General features: G+C 53.7%; 6 protein-coding genes across 6 annotated transcripts; 3 read left to right on the forward strand and 3 right to left on the reverse strand.

Annotated features, from left to right (window-relative positions):
- Window positions 1-860: 860 nt before the first annotated feature.
- Window positions 861-1,764, reverse strand: LCL3 (putative endonuclease lcl3; the record flags this gene model as incomplete). Its single annotated transcript, XM_049373920.1, has 2 exons — window positions 861-1,313; window positions 1,393-1,764. The coding sequence occupies 2 exons, from the start codon at window positions 1,762-1,764 to the stop codon at window positions 861-863; spliced, it is 825 nt and encodes a 274-aa protein (XP_049236060.1).
- Window positions 1,765-3,270: 1,506 nt separating this feature from the next.
- On the forward strand, window positions 3,271-6,670 carry J4E87_002283 (uncharacterized protein; the record flags this gene model as incomplete). The annotated part of the gene is made up of 2 exons (XM_049373921.1): window positions 3,271-5,490; window positions 5,540-6,670. The coding sequence occupies 2 exons, from the start codon at window positions 3,271-3,273 to the stop codon at window positions 6,668-6,670; spliced, it is 3,351 nt and encodes a 1,116-aa protein (XP_049236061.1).
- A 1,234-nt stretch (window positions 6,671-7,904) lies between these two features.
- On the forward strand, window positions 7,905-10,301 carry J4E87_002284 (uncharacterized protein; the record flags this gene model as incomplete). Its single annotated transcript, XM_049373922.1, has 4 exons — window positions 7,905-7,940; window positions 7,991-8,131; window positions 8,191-8,204; window positions 8,258-10,301. The coding sequence occupies 4 exons, from the start codon at window positions 7,905-7,907 to the stop codon at window positions 10,299-10,301; spliced, it is 2,235 nt and encodes a 744-aa protein (XP_049236062.1).
- Window positions 10,302-11,472: 1,171 nt separating this feature from the next.
- On the reverse strand, window positions 11,473-12,440 carry J4E87_002285 (uncharacterized protein; the record flags this gene model as incomplete). Its single annotated transcript, XM_049373923.1, has 2 exons — window positions 11,473-11,897; window positions 11,945-12,440. The coding sequence occupies 2 exons, from the start codon at window positions 12,438-12,440 to the stop codon at window positions 11,473-11,475; spliced, it is 921 nt and encodes a 306-aa protein (XP_049236063.1).
- Window positions 12,441-12,955: 515 nt separating this feature from the next.
- On the forward strand, window positions 12,956-13,606 carry J4E87_002286 (uncharacterized protein; the record flags this gene model as incomplete). Its single annotated transcript, XM_049373924.1, has 3 exons — window positions 12,956-13,090; window positions 13,144-13,350; window positions 13,415-13,606. The coding sequence occupies 3 exons, from the start codon at window positions 12,956-12,958 to the stop codon at window positions 13,604-13,606; spliced, it is 534 nt and encodes a 177-aa protein (XP_049236064.1).
- Window positions 13,607-16,410: 2,804 nt separating this feature from the next.
- Window positions 16,411-17,587, reverse strand: J4E87_002287 (uncharacterized protein; the record flags this gene model as incomplete). The annotated part of the gene is made up of 2 exons (XM_049373925.1): window positions 16,411-16,538; window positions 16,588-17,587. The coding sequence occupies 2 exons, from the start codon at window positions 17,585-17,587 to the stop codon at window positions 16,411-16,413; spliced, it is 1,128 nt and encodes a 375-aa protein (XP_049236065.1).
- Window positions 17,588-18,042: the final 455 nt, after the last annotated feature.

Raw genomic sequence — 18,042 nt, forward strand, 5'->3', positions numbered from 1 at the left:
GTCGCTCGGTGGCCGACGGGTGCAATTGAAGGCTTATAGCTCGACCCAGTTGAGCAGAGCACGAATGACTCCCTCCGGGTTTATGTATAATCTGTGGGGAAGATGTGATGCGGCAGCCAAAAAATTCCAATGATGCGCGACGGGCCAATCAAGCTATCTCCGATAACGCACAGATAAGACCGTCGGCGATCCTGGGAAGCGGGAGGGATGAAGCGTGGTATGCGGTCATTTACTGCCTCTATTTAATTCGCATTTCTTCAAATTGATCCACTCATTATACGCGACCCAGTCACAAGTACGCCCGATGTAAATGCGAATTGCTCTGTTTGCTACCATATTGTCGCGAGCAACATCGATGCGGAGCACCGATTGCGGCGCCGAAACTCTGATCCCCAGCATTCTGGCACGCAAGCACGGATGAGAAGAAATTTTGACATGGTCGTGCAGAGCTTTCTCCATACAGTCACACTAGCGCGTTGCGGAAGTCATTGCATTACTGCTTTCAGCACCATGCGCACCTTCTTAGTAGTCATTCGTCTGTGAGGGCGGGTAGCACGAGTCGTGACACTCCTAGACGTACACTCGTTGTAGTAGAGTATGCCAACAAGTCGCGCCCTTCAAGACCGCTTTCTTTGCGGTCTCTACGATCACACATCCACAAAATGCCAACATTGAACTAAACCAGTATCACATTGTGCCAATACGCTAATTCACTTTGTGGGGTCTTCGGACCGTTGGTGACTCCTCATGCTTGGGCCGGCACGATGAAGAAGCCTGGCGCGTTTCTGCCACGATCGCAGCACTCGTGTGCTTCTGCGCACGAGCAGGTGTATGACTGTGCCTCTAGCCGAACTTCCTCATCATGCCTTCTTTGCCTTGTCTGCTTTGTCTGCAGCCGTGTGCCGATTCTTGTATTCGCGTGGGCTCTCCAGTGTCTTACTGCTGGCACCTCCCATCCTCTGTATGAAGTTTGGCTTCGACCACATCCCGACCCTGTTCTCGCGAGCCTTTCTTTCTGCAGCACGATACTTTTCTTCAGCGGTACCGAACTCAGCACCTGTTTTGGCCTCGTATACGGTAGCCAATCCAGCCTTCAGCATCTCCAATCCAACGTCTTTCCTGAAAAGCCATCTGCGCACAAAAACCTGGGCGACGATGCGATCGTATTGATCGCGTCGGTATATGTAGGCGCGTACTCGGCGGTTATGGATCAGATTGATGAGCCATTCATGGGCCTCTTTCGAATACGGCTGAGCTTCTCGGCCCCAGTGTGCAAGTTCTGGAGCGTCGACTCCAGCAAGCCGAATATGTAGCTGGGCGCAAAGTTAGCCGTCGATAACGACGTGAAGTCCTGCCGTGACGTCTGGTACTGTCTTGTTACAGAGCACTTACTGTCTGCCTGACGAGATCCTCTCTTTTCGATGGCACCTTCTTCCAGGGCAAGATACCCCACCCAGCTATTCTCCCACCTGGCGTGTGGAACAACCTGAAGTTGTCTGCATCTCCAACACTCGTGACTTGGCCAAATACACCTTTGCGGCGATAGTAGTTTGGCTTGATGTGGTTGACGGTTGGGATGCGACGCAAATAAGACTTGTAGAGCCGGACACCAGCAACCGTCGAGACTGTGAGCGCGATCGCCGGAATCAGGGTCCTCGGCTCATACAGCGCGCTTGACCAGTTATTTGGCTTCGCTGGCGCGATCCAGTCTGCGAGTCCACCTTTCTTCTGGTCATCGTCGTTGCGTGACCACGGCCATCGCATTGTTTAGTATGCGAGGTCGTGAGGTGTGGGAAGTGAAGACAGAAGACGGTGTGGGCCTCGAACTGTTGGCAATTGGAGCAGCGCGATCGCCTCGGTTTACATAGAAGGTTAGCGTCAACATGTATCACGTGATCCACATGCGTTGTCAAGACTAAAACGACAAGGGCAGAGGATTCTGAGAGAGCTGAAGAAGTAAAGTGCATTTGATAAAGCTGCCAAATGTTCTATCATGTTTCGGCGCATTGCCAGGATGTCAATGACTTGACAGTCAGCTGGCTTTCGACCCGGAAACTGCAAAGATACGGCGCGCCACCGTTCAAGCACATATTCTTCTAAATATCGATACCTTCCCGAGCGTTGTATGTCCCAGAATCAGGCAAAGGCTGGGATGGGTTGTGCTAGCAGGATCTGGTAGCCCTGAGCCCATGGTGTAGCACCAGCTATTGTCTTCAAAGTATATCATCGGCTTCGCAGGCCATCACAACCCTCGCAGCACCAAGGATAATGTGCAGCGGATGACACATAAGTCTGCGAGGTAGCAGAGGGCATCTCTGATAGTCCCTTGTAGATTGTAACGCGTAGTCAAGATCGTCCAATTCCGATAATAGGAACTCGGTAGGCCGCGATCCACATAGACGATATGTATGATGAGTCTCGATTGAAGGATATGATATAGTCGCAATTTCGGATCTAGTACGGTGAGGGTTTGCGCAGGAGTTTGTGAAGATAGGAGGCTTCTAGGGTCCTGTATGTCTCATCAGTCACGATCCAATCAGAGCGATATATACATATCGAAGTACCTGCTATGTACAATAACATGTATTGCCTTTTTCCCCTCATGTGCTTCTATATTTCTCTCAGTTAGCTTCGCCAGTCGAGGCTTACCCCATGAGGCGCAATATGATGAATGCAGACATGCATGGAATGATCGAAAGCCGCGAAGCCATGCTATCGCGACTGCTGGTGAGGCATCAACAGATTGTTTGCATGTCTTGCGCAATATCTAGACCTAGGTGAAGGCCTTCGAGATGGACATACGGATGTCTGGGGCTGGGTGTCGCAACGAGTTGTAGCACTGCTCGCTTCCGTAAGAGCGGGGTCGGCATTGCAGCTATCGGCGCTTCCTGGATGCCAAGCTACACATTAACATTGAGAGAGTATGCGCAAGTCCACCATGGCCATGATGGATGGCAGATGGGCGCCTCGAGGTGGGTGGGAGAGGGATGAAGTCAGGAACGACGGGGTTGGCTTGGACGGATTTTGCCTAGGTGGGTATGGCGCGTTTCTTTTCGTGCCTCGACCTCCAACTCTGGGCATCAGGTCTATCGTCTACTTGCATCCTGCCACCATCGCTACAACTTCAACCGAACCCCTCATGTTTTCGCAATAACTCTCACTCATTACACGTTCTGACATTCGTAGTGGAATTGTGGTCAACTACTGACTGCGGCCCGTAGCCGCTTCCTCGTCAGGTGCCTCCCATTCCCTCCCCGGGTCTCCATCAGCATGTTCTCCATCGCATCCACAGCCGATCCCACCGCACTCGATGACGGCACGTATCTCTTCGACCAAACTCACGATGATCTCCTATCGATGCCAATGTCTAATGATAGCATACATCTGAAAGGCGGCATCGCACCTATACCTGGGTTTAGCAACCTGGGCTACGGCCGGGAATCGAGTGCGTCGTCTGTGCACTACGGCGATTCTCGCGATACATCAGAACTGGGCACAAGTCACGAAGGGGAGGAGTCTACTCCAGGTGCATTCGTTAATGGATATGGAGCCAACTATACACCTTCGCCACTGCAAAAACCATTCACACCAAACTCAGGCATCAACGGCCTGACTAATATCCCGAACAAACATTCATCGCATCTGAAGGGCGGCAGTTCGCATGCGATTGCCAACGGAAACGACGCGAAACCTCATTCATCATTGAAAGACCATCGAAGGGACGCAGCGTTTACGACAAGAACACCACAGAGCCTGAGTCGCGCATCACATGCATCTTCAACCCCCGAGCTTCCGCAATCACACGAGCAGCCGAAGAAGCATCGAAGGACAAATTCTCTTCCGGCGAAAGGAAAGGTCATTGAGATGAAGGCGAATTCAAGCATACCTGCAGAGCTTTCCTGGCCAGAGTTTGGCAGGCAATGTATTCTAGCAGCAGAGAACAGTCGGCTCAACCCATTCACTCTACATCCTGCTGAGTACGAGCTACTACGAGATCATGTAACTCACGCCCAGGTTACCATCTACCTCAACATCAGGAACGCGATACTCCGCTTGTGGCATCGCAATCCTCTGGTATACGTCTCTCTTGAAGAAGCGGCGGGATGCGCTCGAGACAAGCGTTATTTTGGCCTCGCGAAGGTGGCACACTTGTGGCTCATGAGGAACGGATACATCAACTTCGGATGCGCTGAGGTGCCTGATACTACTGGTACACTACCCAAGTCGAAAGCCAAGGTCGCGCGAAGACGGACCATAATCGTGGTGGGTGCGGGTATGTCAGGTTTAGGATGCGCTCGCCATCTGGAAGGACTGTTCGCCCAGCTGGGTGATCAGTTGACAGAAGCAGGAGAACTTCCACCTAAGATTACTGTCCTTGAAGCTCGCCCACGCGTTGGAGGCCGTGTCTATTCACACCCCTTTCTCAAGCAGTCTGGTTCTACACTCCCGCCCGGGCATCGCTGTACAGCTGAGATGGGCGCTCAGATCGTTACTGGATTCGAACACGGCAACCCGTTGAATTCGATCATCCGGGGTCAGCTCGGCATACCCTACCACGGTCTTCGCGACAACACTATACTCTACGACTACGATGGCACGGTTGTAGAGAGGGGTCAAGACATCTTGGTGGAGAAGCTCTACAACGATGTACTCGAACGAGCGGCAGCATACCGAAACAAGCCAGCAGCTCATAGGACAGTAGAAGGCGATCGTGACCTGATGGCCTTTGGCCGTGAGCCAGCTGATGCTGGTGGTCCTACCGTCGCCGAATTGGAACACTCCGATGCTCCCCTATCCGCAAACGCTGCGAGCACCGCGTCAATGAAGCAAGAAAAACCGACAACAGGAGTGGAGAAGCTAGCTGGTAGGGCGTACCAACTCAGCGCAGGCTTCAACCCGGATGTCACAGCAGCTGACACGGTGCAAAGTATGGGTTGGGAACTCAAAGCAGGTGCATTAGGGACGCAGTCTTTAGATCTTGACACAATTGCGAAAGCGTCCCAGTATCCCACACTTGGGCAGACAATGGACGAAGGCCTTCTTCAATACCAATCGCTTGTCGATCTGAAGCCTAGAGACATGCGTCTGTTGAACTGGCATCACGCTAATCTCGAATATGCGAATGCAGTAAGCGTCAACCAGCTCAGTCTGAGCGGCTGGGATCAGGACATCGGCAATGAGTTCGAGGGCGAGCACAGCGAGGTGATTGGAGGATATCAACAAGTTCCGCGCGGCCTCTGGCAATGTCCCAGTCAGCTTGACGTCCGTTTCAACACCCCTATCAAAGCCGTTCATTACAACATCGAGGAGCAGCATCTAGGCAAAGCTGTCAAGATTGAGCGCACGAACGGCGAGTTTTACGAGGCCGACCAGGTTGTTTTAACAACCCCACTGGGAGTGCTGAAGTCCGGGTCAATCAAGTTCGAGCCTCCTCTACCTGACTGGAAGCAGGACGTTATCGAACGAATGGGTTTCGGTCTCCTCAACAAGGTCAGTTCAACTATGAGACGATTGCTACCTTTTCTAATAGTGTGCATAGATTGTTCTCGTGTACGAAAAGGCTTTCTGGGAACCAGACCGAGACATGTTCGGCCTGCTCAACAAAGCAGAGGAGGAAGCCAGCATGCGACCGGAAGACTACTCTGCGAAACGCGGACGATTCTATCTCTTCTGGAACTGTATCAAAACAAGCGGAAAGCCAGTGCTGATAGCGCTGATGGCAGGCGACGCTGCTCACTACGCCGAAGCGACATCGAACGATCAGCTCGTTAAAGAGGTCACGGACCGGCTCGACGCGATGTTCGCACCGAACCATGTTCCACTCCCAACAGAAGCGATAGTGACGCGTTGGAAGAAAGATCCGTTCGCCCGCGGCAGCTATTCATACGTCGGGCCACAGACACAAGCAGGAGACTACGATATCATGGCGCGACCCCATGGCCCACTACATTTCGCAGGAGAAGCGACTTGTGGTACACATCCCGCAACGGTGCACGGCGCTTACCTGTCAGGCCTTCGGGTTGCTGCGGAAGTTGCTGAGACAATTTTCGGACCTATCAGAATACCCAGCCCACTTGTTGAGAAGAAAGTGGTCAAGATCGAACAGTCGCCAGGGACACCCAGCGTCGAGACGAAACGCCGATTCGAGCCTGCCGTTCCAGCATCAACGTCGAAGTCGAGAGACAACAAATCTGGGCGGATACAACGCGACGAAGACTATGAAGCTGCCATTATAGGGGCTATATTGGAACAGATTGGTGAACGGCCAATCAAGCCAGGACGTACGGGCGTCAACCCATTCCTGCTTTTCACCAAAGACTTCTGGTACATCTGCAAGCAGGAGTGCGATGACGCCCACAAAGCCAGGACAGGCAATCCTGAAGCCAAAGCACCGAAGCAAGAGATCCGTAATGCTGTGGGCTTACGGTGGCGCACGGCAGAGCAAGAAGTCAAGCAGCCCTACCTCGACCAAGCCAGCAACGCACGAGACGACGCGACGGCAAGTACAGCAGATTTCAAGGAGCGCGTAGACACGTGGGACAAAGAAGCCGCACGCATACGGCGCGAGTACATTCAGGCCAACCCGCCAGAGGGTGGAAACGAGGAGCTCATTCTTAACAGCCGCACAGCTATCGAGCTGGGAGCTGGCAAGCGACTGCGGAGACTCTAAGTCTTGTTTTGTTGTATCATTCATGTGTCATATTCGTGTTCCGTGGGCTATCAGCATTTGGAGGAGTTGAGATGGAGTTCGGGTAAAAGGGTGGCTGATATTCTCGCGTGGCTATTTTCAACGGCAGGCGCACAACAATGCACATCCGCCTCGGGCATTTTCGTGAGGCAAGTGTATTTAGTACGTGTATACTCCTTGTAATTCGTCGTCCACAGCGACAGAGGTAGAAATGTAGTGAGTAATACGGAACTAACATGAACGCATGACTGCCGCACACCCATTCGGACCCACCATGGATACCCTGTCGTCGAAGCTGATATGCGGGGGATGTGTGCCGTGCTGCACAAGACGGGAGGGTGCCCGCCTGCTATTGAATCATGTGCATGGCCCCGGCAATATGTTGAGATGGGTGTCAGTGTTGGACTTTGAGTGTAGTCGACAGCGACTTGGCGGGGGTGAAATTCTGGACTGTCAGGCCTGGTGTCGTCATGCTCTGGACTTTTGCAGTGCATGTCACAACCACAGTATGGGAAGACGCTAGAAGCAGTTCCCTCGTCCCCCAATGACGATCGCGCTCTGGCAGCCGACAAGCGCCACGGTTGCTTGCCAGTCTTGTTCTAGAAGCGCGGCGCATGACTGGTGGGAGTTTAGCCTCGATGCAGGCGGCTGAGCGTCTTGTCCATCAGGCACACCGTCGGCGGGCTGGGCAGGGTGCCGTCGAGGGTCAGCGTGTTGTGATGGGGCATCAGCATCAGATGTTCTATGCATGTTCTTCGGTATCGCGCCCCACCGCGTGGGTGATACAATTCGCTGGCCGGGACAGCATTGGATGGAACGGCTGGCTTCAGCGCGTTAGTCCGAGGCGGTTCCTCGTTGGCGGGGTCGCGTGTGCCAGGTCGTGGGGATCTCTCGGCATCGGCCTCTCTTATGGCGCCTCTAGTCGCGTTAGCTATCCCAAAGAGCCATGCCTCGCCTCGCCTTGGTCCGTCTTCCGGCTCTGCTTCCCCAACCTGCCAGCCTTCCAAGCCGCTGTGCGTGAATTGCATCCTTCACGCCTCGTACCTCTGCCGGCCTCCATGTTGCCTTTCGCTCCTTCCACAACCCTGGGCCCGCACCCAGTAGCACCTTCCCCAGCCCGTTCGCACCACGACCGTGCCCACATCGCCTGAAGTGCTGTCGCATTAGCCCTCGTCCGCCTGCACCCCACCCTTTCCCTGCGCACGATACCCCAGCCATGAGTTCCTTTTTCAGTCGCATCAAGTCCGGTGCTGTGAGTCGCGCGTTCATCGGCAATGGCTGGCCCTGACTGACATACCATAGCCGCCCTTGAGCCCAGCGACCGGCAGCATACCCGTCAGGAAAGACCCCAACGCGCCCGAGGTGACGCCGCTCGAGAAGCTGCTGCTCAACGCGGGCCCTCTGCGCGGCGACGGCAGCGACAAGTTCTTCGGCTTTGAGAATGTAAGTCTAGCTACGTAACCGCCCTTCGCGAGCCGCCCGCTGACAACGCTATGCTCTAGTTTGGAAGCACATGGTATGCACACGTCTCGTCCACTCCCGTCCCGACACATACTGACTGCCCGCCAGCTACTGCAACTCGATAGTCCAGTGTCTATACTACTCAGTGCCCTTTCGAGAACAGGTCATCAACTTTCCCGCGCGCTCGCCCCCAGAAGCCCTCGAGAGGCCCACGTCAGGCCCCCTCAAACTCAACACAAACCTCCCAAATGGCCAGAGTACAGCCCTCTCACCCACAGGGCGCACCTCACTCTCCAGTCCAAATGCCAAAAGTCCCGCAAAGCCAGCAACCACGCCAGGCGCGACGAACCAGCCTCCAGGCACCAAGCCCGAGGATAACAAAGACTCGCCAGAGTACAAGAAGAAGCAGGCTCTGGCGGCCGGTCCGGTTCTGCAGATGGACTACGAGAACGCAAACGCATATGGCATGAACGAATCGCTATTTTCATCGCTGAAAGATATATTCGAGGCCGTCATAGCACACAGATCACGCATAGGCGTCGTCAGCCCACACAAACTTCTCGAGATATTGCGGCGAGACAATGAGATGTTCCGGACACCTATGCACCAGGATGCACACGAGTTCCTGAACTTACTGCTGAACGAGGTCGTAGATAATGTCGAGAATTACTCCAAGAGTCGCCCAGCCCAAGTGGAAGAGATAACCGAGGACGGCGAGACTGTAACGGATGGCCAAGTAGTGACCGCGCGGAACTCGGTGGCCTCTGCCAAGTCAAACTCTGGGTGGGTACACGAGCTGTTTGAAGGCACATTAACGTCCGAAACACGATGCCTCACATGCGAAAACACATCACAGCGAGACGAGGCATTCCTGGACCTGTCTGTCGATCTGGAACAGCACTCGTCAGTGACGAGCTGTTTGCGCAAATTCTCAGAAGAGGAGATGTTGTGTGAACGGAACAAATTTCATTGCGACAACTGTGGAGGCCTGCAAGAGGCGGAAAAGAGGATGAAGATCAAGCGATTGCCCAAAATCCTGGCCTTGCATCTCAAGCGTTTTAAATATACAGAGGATCTCCAGCGCCTGCAAAAGCTCTTCCACCGCGTCGTATACCCCTTCTACCTCCGGCTGTTCAACACCACCGATGAAGCAGAAGACCCAGACAGACTATACGAGCTATATGCAGTTGTGGTGCACATAGGAGGTGGGCCCTATCATGGTCACTACGTATCCATCATCAAGACGCAGGATCGAGGCTGGCTATTGTTCGACGACGAGATGGTTGAGCCGGTAGACAAGGCCTACGTCAGGAACTTTTTCGGTGGAGAGAATGTGCTGGCTTGTGCATATGTCTTGTTTTACCAGGAGACAACAGAAGAAGCCATGATGAAGGAGCAAGAAGCCGACGCTCTCGCCGAAGCAGAGCAAGCTGCCAAGATGGCACAGGAAGAAGTCACAACACCGAAAGCGAACGGTGTCAACGGCCAGTCATATCATACCTTCCACAACGCGACCACACCCACGATGGAAGAGGCCGACAAATTCGCGAGCCTCGACCATGCAGCTACCGCCCCACCGCTTGCACAGGTTCAAACGAATACCGACCATCACCCAGTCGAACATACCACAACTCAGGTTCCCGTACTCGCTGCGCGTAAAAGCAATCTCGGGCTCTTCGGTAAGAGCAAAGAAGAGAAGGAACGCAAGGCCCAGGAGAAGGCCCAAGAGAAGGAGCTTGAGAGGCAAGCGAGGGAAAAGCGCAAAGAGATGGAAATCCAACGGCGCGAAAACTACCGCAAACAAGAAGATGACCTCCGTGCAGCACTCGAAGCCAGCAAAACATCAGCAGCTGAAGAAGAGAAGAAGCGCGTCGCGAGTGGGGAGGTTATACCACCACCTCCAAGTGCGGTCGGGGAGAAGGACAAGGCTGCGAATGGCTTTGGCAGCGTCAAGGGTATGAGCGGATTGAGTCGTTTTAGGCATACATCAATGAGTCTCAAAGCCAAACCCAAATTCTGGTCCGGAGGCAAAGACAAGCACGACGGCACGACAGACGAGCACAACCCACCCGATACACCCACCACCGACACCGACAAGGACGGCAAAAACCGCTTCAGTCTAGGGCGGAAGAAGAGCACGTTCAAGTTCTAGGAGACTTGGAGTGCCGAGCCGTAACCGAGTGTCGTTGATTGTTGCATTGTTAGCTTTGGATCCAAGATGTTCACCTGTTGGAGTCTCTTCTGAGCGGATGAGGACGAAAGCCAAAGCGTCGGCGGTGCATTGCATAGTTATCTTTTTTCTTTTCCCTCTCGCAGTCTCTCTCTATGTCTTGTTAACTTGACGATGGCGTTGTAATTACCACCCCGCATGGATTAGGCGGGTGTATTGTGCATATTCAATCTTCGGAATACCGTTGTAGCGTACTCGTTTGAGCAAAACTGCGAGTCCATGGCGACGACAAGAATAGCGAATTATACTGTTTCTCAGATTGTTCTGAGTTCTTGTTACTCTTGTGCAAACACATGTTAATGGTTTACGGGGTTGGGTTGTGGACGGTGAGGTTGTTCACTTCGTGCCTCCTTAGCAGTGCTGTGCTCGGCCGGCGATATCAAAATGACTTTGTGTGGTATGGCATTCGACAGAGAGGCTCCTTTAAACCCTCATTTCTCATGTTGTATAGAACTTACCTAAACTCTTACGACAATGCGGAGGGAATACGTTGAAGTCTCGGAAGTGTTGAAGCAGCTCAACAGGCTGGAAACAAGGACAGGAAGACGACTCGAATCCCGTCAGGACATGAAAGCTTGTGTACAGCAAGAGACAAAGTAAGAAGAGAATAGAGTCTCTACTCTCAACGATATCTGTGCTTGTTTTGGAAGGGTTACTCATACCAGCGATAATTAAGCCGCTCGTCATTCGTGTAGCAAATACATACTTATAAGTATCTCCAGTCAGAGTTTTAGGAAGCAGCTAGCTTGGTCTATGCATAGTGTCTGATCAACCTTACAGAACGTCCGAAGGTATTGCAGACACACGTTGGAGAAGAGTGTGGAGAAGTGATGGTTGTGAAAGAATTGGGTCCAAATTATATTTGATATAGTAACCATATCCATCAGTGCCGAAAGAAGAGAAGCTTGCATCTGCTTTTTTCCTCCGCAGATTAGACTAAAAAGTCGAAACGCAGACACTCTTCCGCAATGGACCGACGCCCTCGATGCCACCTTTATAAACGCCCGCTACTCAATGTTTGCCGCAACCCGCTATACTGATACACCACGCACGCGTACAATCTGCACCACACGTGAACACAACCGACCACTGTCTATGAGAACTTCCACCGGTTACCACAGTTCATGCACTCGCAGAACGTAGTCATAGGTTCATCAGCGGACCTAGTCTGTGCTTGACTGTAGCTGACCATCTTCTGCTTGCATTTTCCGCACTGGAACTCCTTGGAGATCGCCTTTTCGACTTGTGCAACCATGGCTTGGTTCATGTTGAGCTTCTCCAACTCCTCGTCCTCTTTTTTGCGCGCATCCGATTTCATTTCGTCGTGTGTCATGACGACAAATTGCTTCGCGGGTATATCGCCGCTGAATACGCGCCTGCGGAGTTGAGGGTTCGATTTGTTCTTGAGGTTCTGGAAGAGAGAGCGCATCTTTTCCTTGTAGGTATTGTTTACGCTACCTGCGTTACTGTAGGCGGCGGCTTCGACTTGCTTTGCGACACCGAGGATCTCGTCGGGCACTGCGCATGTCAGTCAAGTACAAGGTACACGATATGCTCGAACTTACTCGCTTCACTCATAAAGGCCAGGCCATCGTACATCAGCCTTACGCAGTTGTCGCGTGCCTCGTCCCCGGTGACCTGGTATTTGACCTTGTCGGTCTTGTGATTGCGCTTGTCGGCGGCGACGTCGTGCTTCTTCTTGGCCAGGCTGGGGGCTGGTGACGCAGTCCCTGAGGGTGGAGGAGCTGGCGAAGATGCTGCACCTCCGTTCGCGGCTGCTTTTGCGGGACCATTCATCTTGGGTGGCTGCTTCTTCTTGACCTCGTCCCTCCACTTTGCTACCAGTTCTGTCGCCAGCTTTTGTACAGCCGGGTCCTTGTGCGATCGCAGACGATTGATGGTGACACCAATGCGGGTTGAGCGCAAGAGATCCTCGGTTGCTTGCACACCCGTCTTCAAGTCGTTGAGCAGCTTGATTACAGAAGCGCTTGGCTCGCCCTCGGCCACGGCTTTTCCGATGGCCTTGCCACGGAGCTCAATCTCTTTGGCGTCCATTGCCATAGTTCAGGCAGCAATCCTCGAGGTTTGGTATACAGCGGGCGCAAGATTGTTGTTGTCTTGGTAAAACCGTCGACGATGTTTGTGAAGTCGCAAACACAGTAGGATGGGCCTGCTGCTTGGGTGATTGGGAGAGATTCTGTCGCTGTCACGCGGGCAAGGTCTCTCTGATTTGTTGTTGCGACTGAGAGGTCGGAGGTTCGGCGCGGGGTGCTTGAGCGCGTCCGGAGCAGGTATACGCGACGTTGGTAAGCGGAAGGTGTCGGCGACTGTACAGGCGACAGATGGCAGCTAGGCGGGAGGAGGGAAGGAGATGTGGTGCGATGGCATCGTTGCTCGAGATCTAGAAGTTGCGTTTGCTGAAGAGGCCCGAGCTCACCAACGCTAGCCTCCGCGTTCACCCAAAGGCAACCGCGACCGTTTACCTGGGATCTACCGGACTAGGGACCGACGACAACTGCTGCAGCCGTGAACCTCTACCTCCGGAATTACCAAAAGCCAGCATCCGAAGTATCACTATGGCCGAAAACGCGGCGCCAGGAAGCGCAAACAACACGGGCGCAGACAGCTCGCGCGGAATGCCCTACTACGAGAGACTGCGACGCGACTTGCGCGAATCGCTCAACAAGAAGCGCATCATCGACAACAGTCTGGTCAGTACAGCCAATGACGCGTTGTGAACTTCCGTGTTGACTTTCCCCGGCAGCTACAACTAGAGGACAACATCCTCCGAGTCGAGACGCAGTACCTCGAAGAGACGAGCGCCGGAAACATTATCAAGGGCTTCGACAACTACATCAAGGGAGCGGCGACCACCACAACAGCAGGAGGAGCAGGCACTGCCACCAGACGGAAAGCGCCCATCAGTGATGCAGACCGGATATTCAGTCGGAGCTCTACAAGCTTCCTGAGGGTACGTGGAGAGATACCGCGCTTGCTCATGGACAGCCAGAGAATTGATGCTGACTGCACTCCAGGAATCCTCCACACCGGGCTCCGCGACGCCATCGCACGCTCCTACCCCGACTTCGTCCTTCCCTACGCGCGAATCGAGCCAACCTACAAACGGGGCGAGGCCAGGAGGAAGCAAGAAGAAGAAGGCAGCCGACGACGACGACGATGACGGCAACAAGACGAAGCGACAGAAAATTTCCTACGGCCGCGAGTGAGCACCGATCCCAAGACTCCGACACCGCTCGCTTCGAAAGTGGCGGGATACAAGAATCCTGAAATTACAAAAGAGTACCAAAGTTTCTCCAGGCGAGCAATTTGCTCGAGCGGACGATTGCGCGTCCTATGGGTCCCGAGACACGGAATCCAACACGCCTACCAACAAAATAGGAAGGCACAAAAGCATCGGTTAGGCACCCGGAGCTGCGCGTGTTCAGCGTGTGGATACCTTACAACAGGCGCGGGAGGGCTGAAACTGTCGTAGATCAGACTTGGGAACGCGGGGTTGGTTCAATCTCGATATGAGACCCACTTTAGGGAGGATAACGTACTACACCACCAGCGGACGACAACGCATCTGTGCTGACTAGCTGGCGTTGTAGTGGAGATTACCTGATGCTTGAATTTGGTGCTTGCTTCGAGGAATGGCGGTGGAGTTCGGCTTGGCATTGTGTTACGCGCAAGCCGTGTTTGTAGTCTCTGCTGGCGGCTTCATCTCTGCGAAGCGGATTTCATGCTGGACGAGGGTTAGCATAGTGGATCACAAAGTAGAATGCAAAGTGCAAGTCCCGCTTGTCGCAGCCAGAGATTGTGAAGGATTCGTAGTACATCATCTGGGGATAGCGGTAGCGAATGAGCTTTTTGAACCTGCTTCCCTCAATTCTTCATGACATGGTAGCACCGCAATGTGTAGTGAAGATGAGGCGTATAGTCATAGTCCTACCATCCTTGTTGTTAACCGCTGCAGAGACCCTTCTTTTCGTCAAGATCAAGAATAGCAAGGGCATTAATGCATGCAATCCCAAGCCTCATATGGCTGTTTTCAGGCGGCGTAGACACGACCAGGATTGAGATTATACTACCAGCCATGGTCGCTTAACATGAGACGGCTGCGCAGGAAGTGCATGCTGGTAGGCTGTGGACTTCGCATCCTGGAATATCATGGTATGCGGAACTATAACCCAACGACACCAGTTCGCTTCAGCTAAGGCACTCCGCCCTCGCTTCGTGAGCGTGTCGGTGCATGGTACTACTTGGAGATGCGATCGTCGGAGATTAGGATAGCAAAGCGAAAGGGTGTCTCCCTTACGAACCAACGGTCCAAAAACGCAACACTGGCTTGCATGATGGCTTGCAATTCCGTGTGGTGGCCACAAGGTTTGCGGTTTCAAAGGCCGACCGAAATAGAGGAGCCGGAGCGGGTGGCGAAAAGACAGGTGTTTAGGACCATGGCGGAGATACTTTGTCCTGAGTGGTGGTTCGGCGGTATTGCAAGCTAGATTACAGCGCACTCTCCGGGCACCAACAGGCGCGGCGGACACCAGTAAGGAGCGGAGCGAAAGAGTCACGCACTCGCCTCGTCACGTTCTCGTAACGCGATATGTTGCCTCAAGTTTCGCGATGCTGTAAGTCGTCGCGTCCTTACGACGATCTTTACTCGAAAAATGGCACGACTCTACAGCCGTCAGGCACACTACGATCTCATCTCAGGCTGCTTTCGGACCGTCTCCAGCGCGTGACCCACTGTTACAAGCGAGCATCGTGATTGGCACTCCCTGCAAAGCAGAGAAAATAAAAAGTCCCGCAGCCGACGCGACGCAGAGAGAAAGCCCGACGTCAGCAGCTATGGGGCTTTGCGCTTTCGAGTGAAACAAGTGACATCGTTGCGTCCCACTCAGCCTCGTACGCAACTCCGACTTTGATGGCAGGGGCTACCATGAGTGACGGGACCGGTGGGTGTGAAAGCGAATGATAGCATAGAACCAAAGCCTTTGGCGGCCCAAGGTGCGGCGGCAGACATCCCACTCGCTGAGGTAAGAAGGGTCTTGCGGCTAGCAAGGGGCTGACGCTGCATGACGGGAGCCAAGACCGACCCCTTGTCGTAAGCCCACCGCTCACGGGACGCCAAATGATGGCATTGCGGAGACAAGGTCATGACGAGGTCGCGTTGGCTAAACCGGCGACCGAGGTATCGCAAGTGAGGACCGGAGACCGCGCCATGGTCCCGAACCAAAGGGCCGCTGCCGTCACTATGTCAGCTGGTGAGAAGAGTTTGGAAGTTTTCTAGACAGAGAAAAAACGGGAGATGGTATGCATGGGATTAAACAAGGGTCTTTGATTTCAGCCGCGTTCCTATCCACAATATGGAGGGATGCGTCATTTCGATCCCGCTGCCTGTACTCGACGACTCAGTGTCTGTCGGAAAGCCATCCTGGCTTGTACCCCCATTCGGTGGGTGGCACCTATGCGCGCGCGCTGCAAGCTACTACTGTACAAACGTCATTGTGCTAACCGACCCTCCGCACGACTCTATGTCGGGAAAGGGTGGTTGCTAAAAGAGAGTCTAAAATATTAAAGGGTATAAGCGAATGGTGATGACAAAATGCTCCATGACGACTATGGGTCGAAGCCCTTGTCGAGCGATGTCGAAAGATTAAATAAGCAACGGCGGACGGCAAGGGACCAGGCCCGGATAAGACAAACGCGTAATGTTACAGGGTGTTGAAAATCGCTCGGAAACGGAATACTCGTAATTCGGAACACCAGAACGCCGTGGTGGTCTCTCGGGTCGAGGGCCAGGTGGTATCTCAGTAAAAAATCCGTGGTGGGCAGCGATGGGTAGAAGGGAAGGACCGTCCCAGATTGTTGTCGTTTCGATCTATGGTCGTGACTAGGAAACGCGCGACGGTGGTATCTCAAAACATTATATGTACTGAAGACGTGTGCGACGAAGCGGTTGAAGCGAGTCCTGGGACGGGGTCGAGACAAGCAAGGCACTAAGTGCGACCGAGGTGGTGATCACCTAGTGATCGACGCTCTCCGGTGAAGGGTGGTCGATGCTGCCGTCGTTCTTGTGAACCTTGCGATGTCTCCTCAGGTTGGATACGACGGAGAAGTGGCGGCCACAGCCATCGACTTCGCATGCGAATGCTGTCATAATGTTAGTGATGTAGGTGGTGATGTGCTAGGGAGTGCTTACGCTTCTCGCCAGTGTGGCTGTACATGTGCGTCTGTAGCGAACTTGGTCGTGTGAAGCGCTTGTCGCAGATCTTGCACTTGTGCTTCTTTTGCGAGCTGGAGGAGACCTTCGAGCTGAACTGGCTCATCATCGACGCAGGCGCGGGAGGCATGTTGGCACCGAGGAGCGCATTGGGGCGGGGCAAAGTGCGCGAGTTGCCAAGATCAACAGACTCCGATGCAGAGCTGTAATCTGTCACAGAGCCCTCACCACCGTAGTACCCGTTCGGGCCATAGCTGCCTGATGAGATTGACGAGTGTGTCGAGTGTGCGGAAGGGAAGCCGTAGGAGTCGGTCGAGCTGCGGCTGGTTCCTTGAGAGCCGTAGATATTCCTAGGAGTAATGTCTGACTGACTCAGGGAAACCATGCCACGGCTTGCGTCAAGCGCATCGCTAAAGCTGTTGCGCGGTTGCTGTGCGTTCATTCTGCTAAAGTCAACAAGTGAACTTTGGCGTTGTCGTTGGGCTGCGCTCTCTACGGACTCGTAGAAGGCTATTGAGGGGACTGACGGATGTGAAGAGCGGCGGGAGGCATCCTGTTGGTATGCGTACGGGCTCCTTTCTGTGTTGCCATATTCCACCTGAGAGTAGGGTGCGGAAGTAGGAGCATAGGTTTGGTTTGGTGATGACCCAGAGGTAGCATAGCCAGTAGGGTATCCTCGCGACATGATATCTTCAGACGTAACAAGTAAGTTCTCTGTTCCGAAAGTGCCGTCCGGGAGAGTAATACCTTGTCCCATGGGAGGAGCTGTGACTGGCAGACTGTGGAACGGGATCGCAATGCTGGTAGGCCGTTGCGCGTCTACATTGGGTGCGACCGTTGTTTGGTACAGTTGCTGCTGCGAGGCGCCGGTGGACACCCACGGGTTGGTGAAGTGTGGTTGTTGTTGGGGGTAGCGCATGTGATCGTAGCCCATGCTGCTAAGCTGGGGTTGCTGGCGGTTGTCGACTGCCATTGCCATTGCGATGTCGAGGGTTGCGGAGGTGAGGTGGAAAGGACCGGAGGAGAAGGTGGTACAAGAAGACGAATGTGAGTGTTACAACAGGCACTCTACTCGTAGATCCAGGTGTGAAACGTGATAGTTCGAGGGTTGAAAACGTGGAGATAGTCGATCACAGGTACTCAGTGGTGGGATCTGCGACCTTTTGAATTCACTCTGACACTGGGGACTCCCGTGCAGTGGTAGTCCAAGTCGAGTAAAGATAATCCCTCTGGTATGTCGATCAGTTGACCTGTACTAACCAGGAGCCGTGGCGATGAACCAGCGAGATTAGGTGTAGGGCGAAAGCGGACACCAGTGACTGGGTGGCAGACGCTCGAGCGTTTCAAGTGAAGCACAGTGCTTGCAAGGAGCAGAATGCCCAGCGGGTGCAGGGGCGGACCGTGTGGGCTGGGGTTGCGTGTTGCGTGTCGCGG

The sequence above is a fragment of the Alternaria ethzedia genome (assembly GCF_023757985.1).
Source record: "Alternaria ethzedia strain BMP 0044 chromosome Unknown scaffold_4, whole genome shotgun sequence".
NCBI classification, from domain to species: Eukaryota; Fungi; Ascomycota; class Dothideomycetes; order Pleosporales; family Pleosporaceae; genus Alternaria; species Alternaria ethzedia.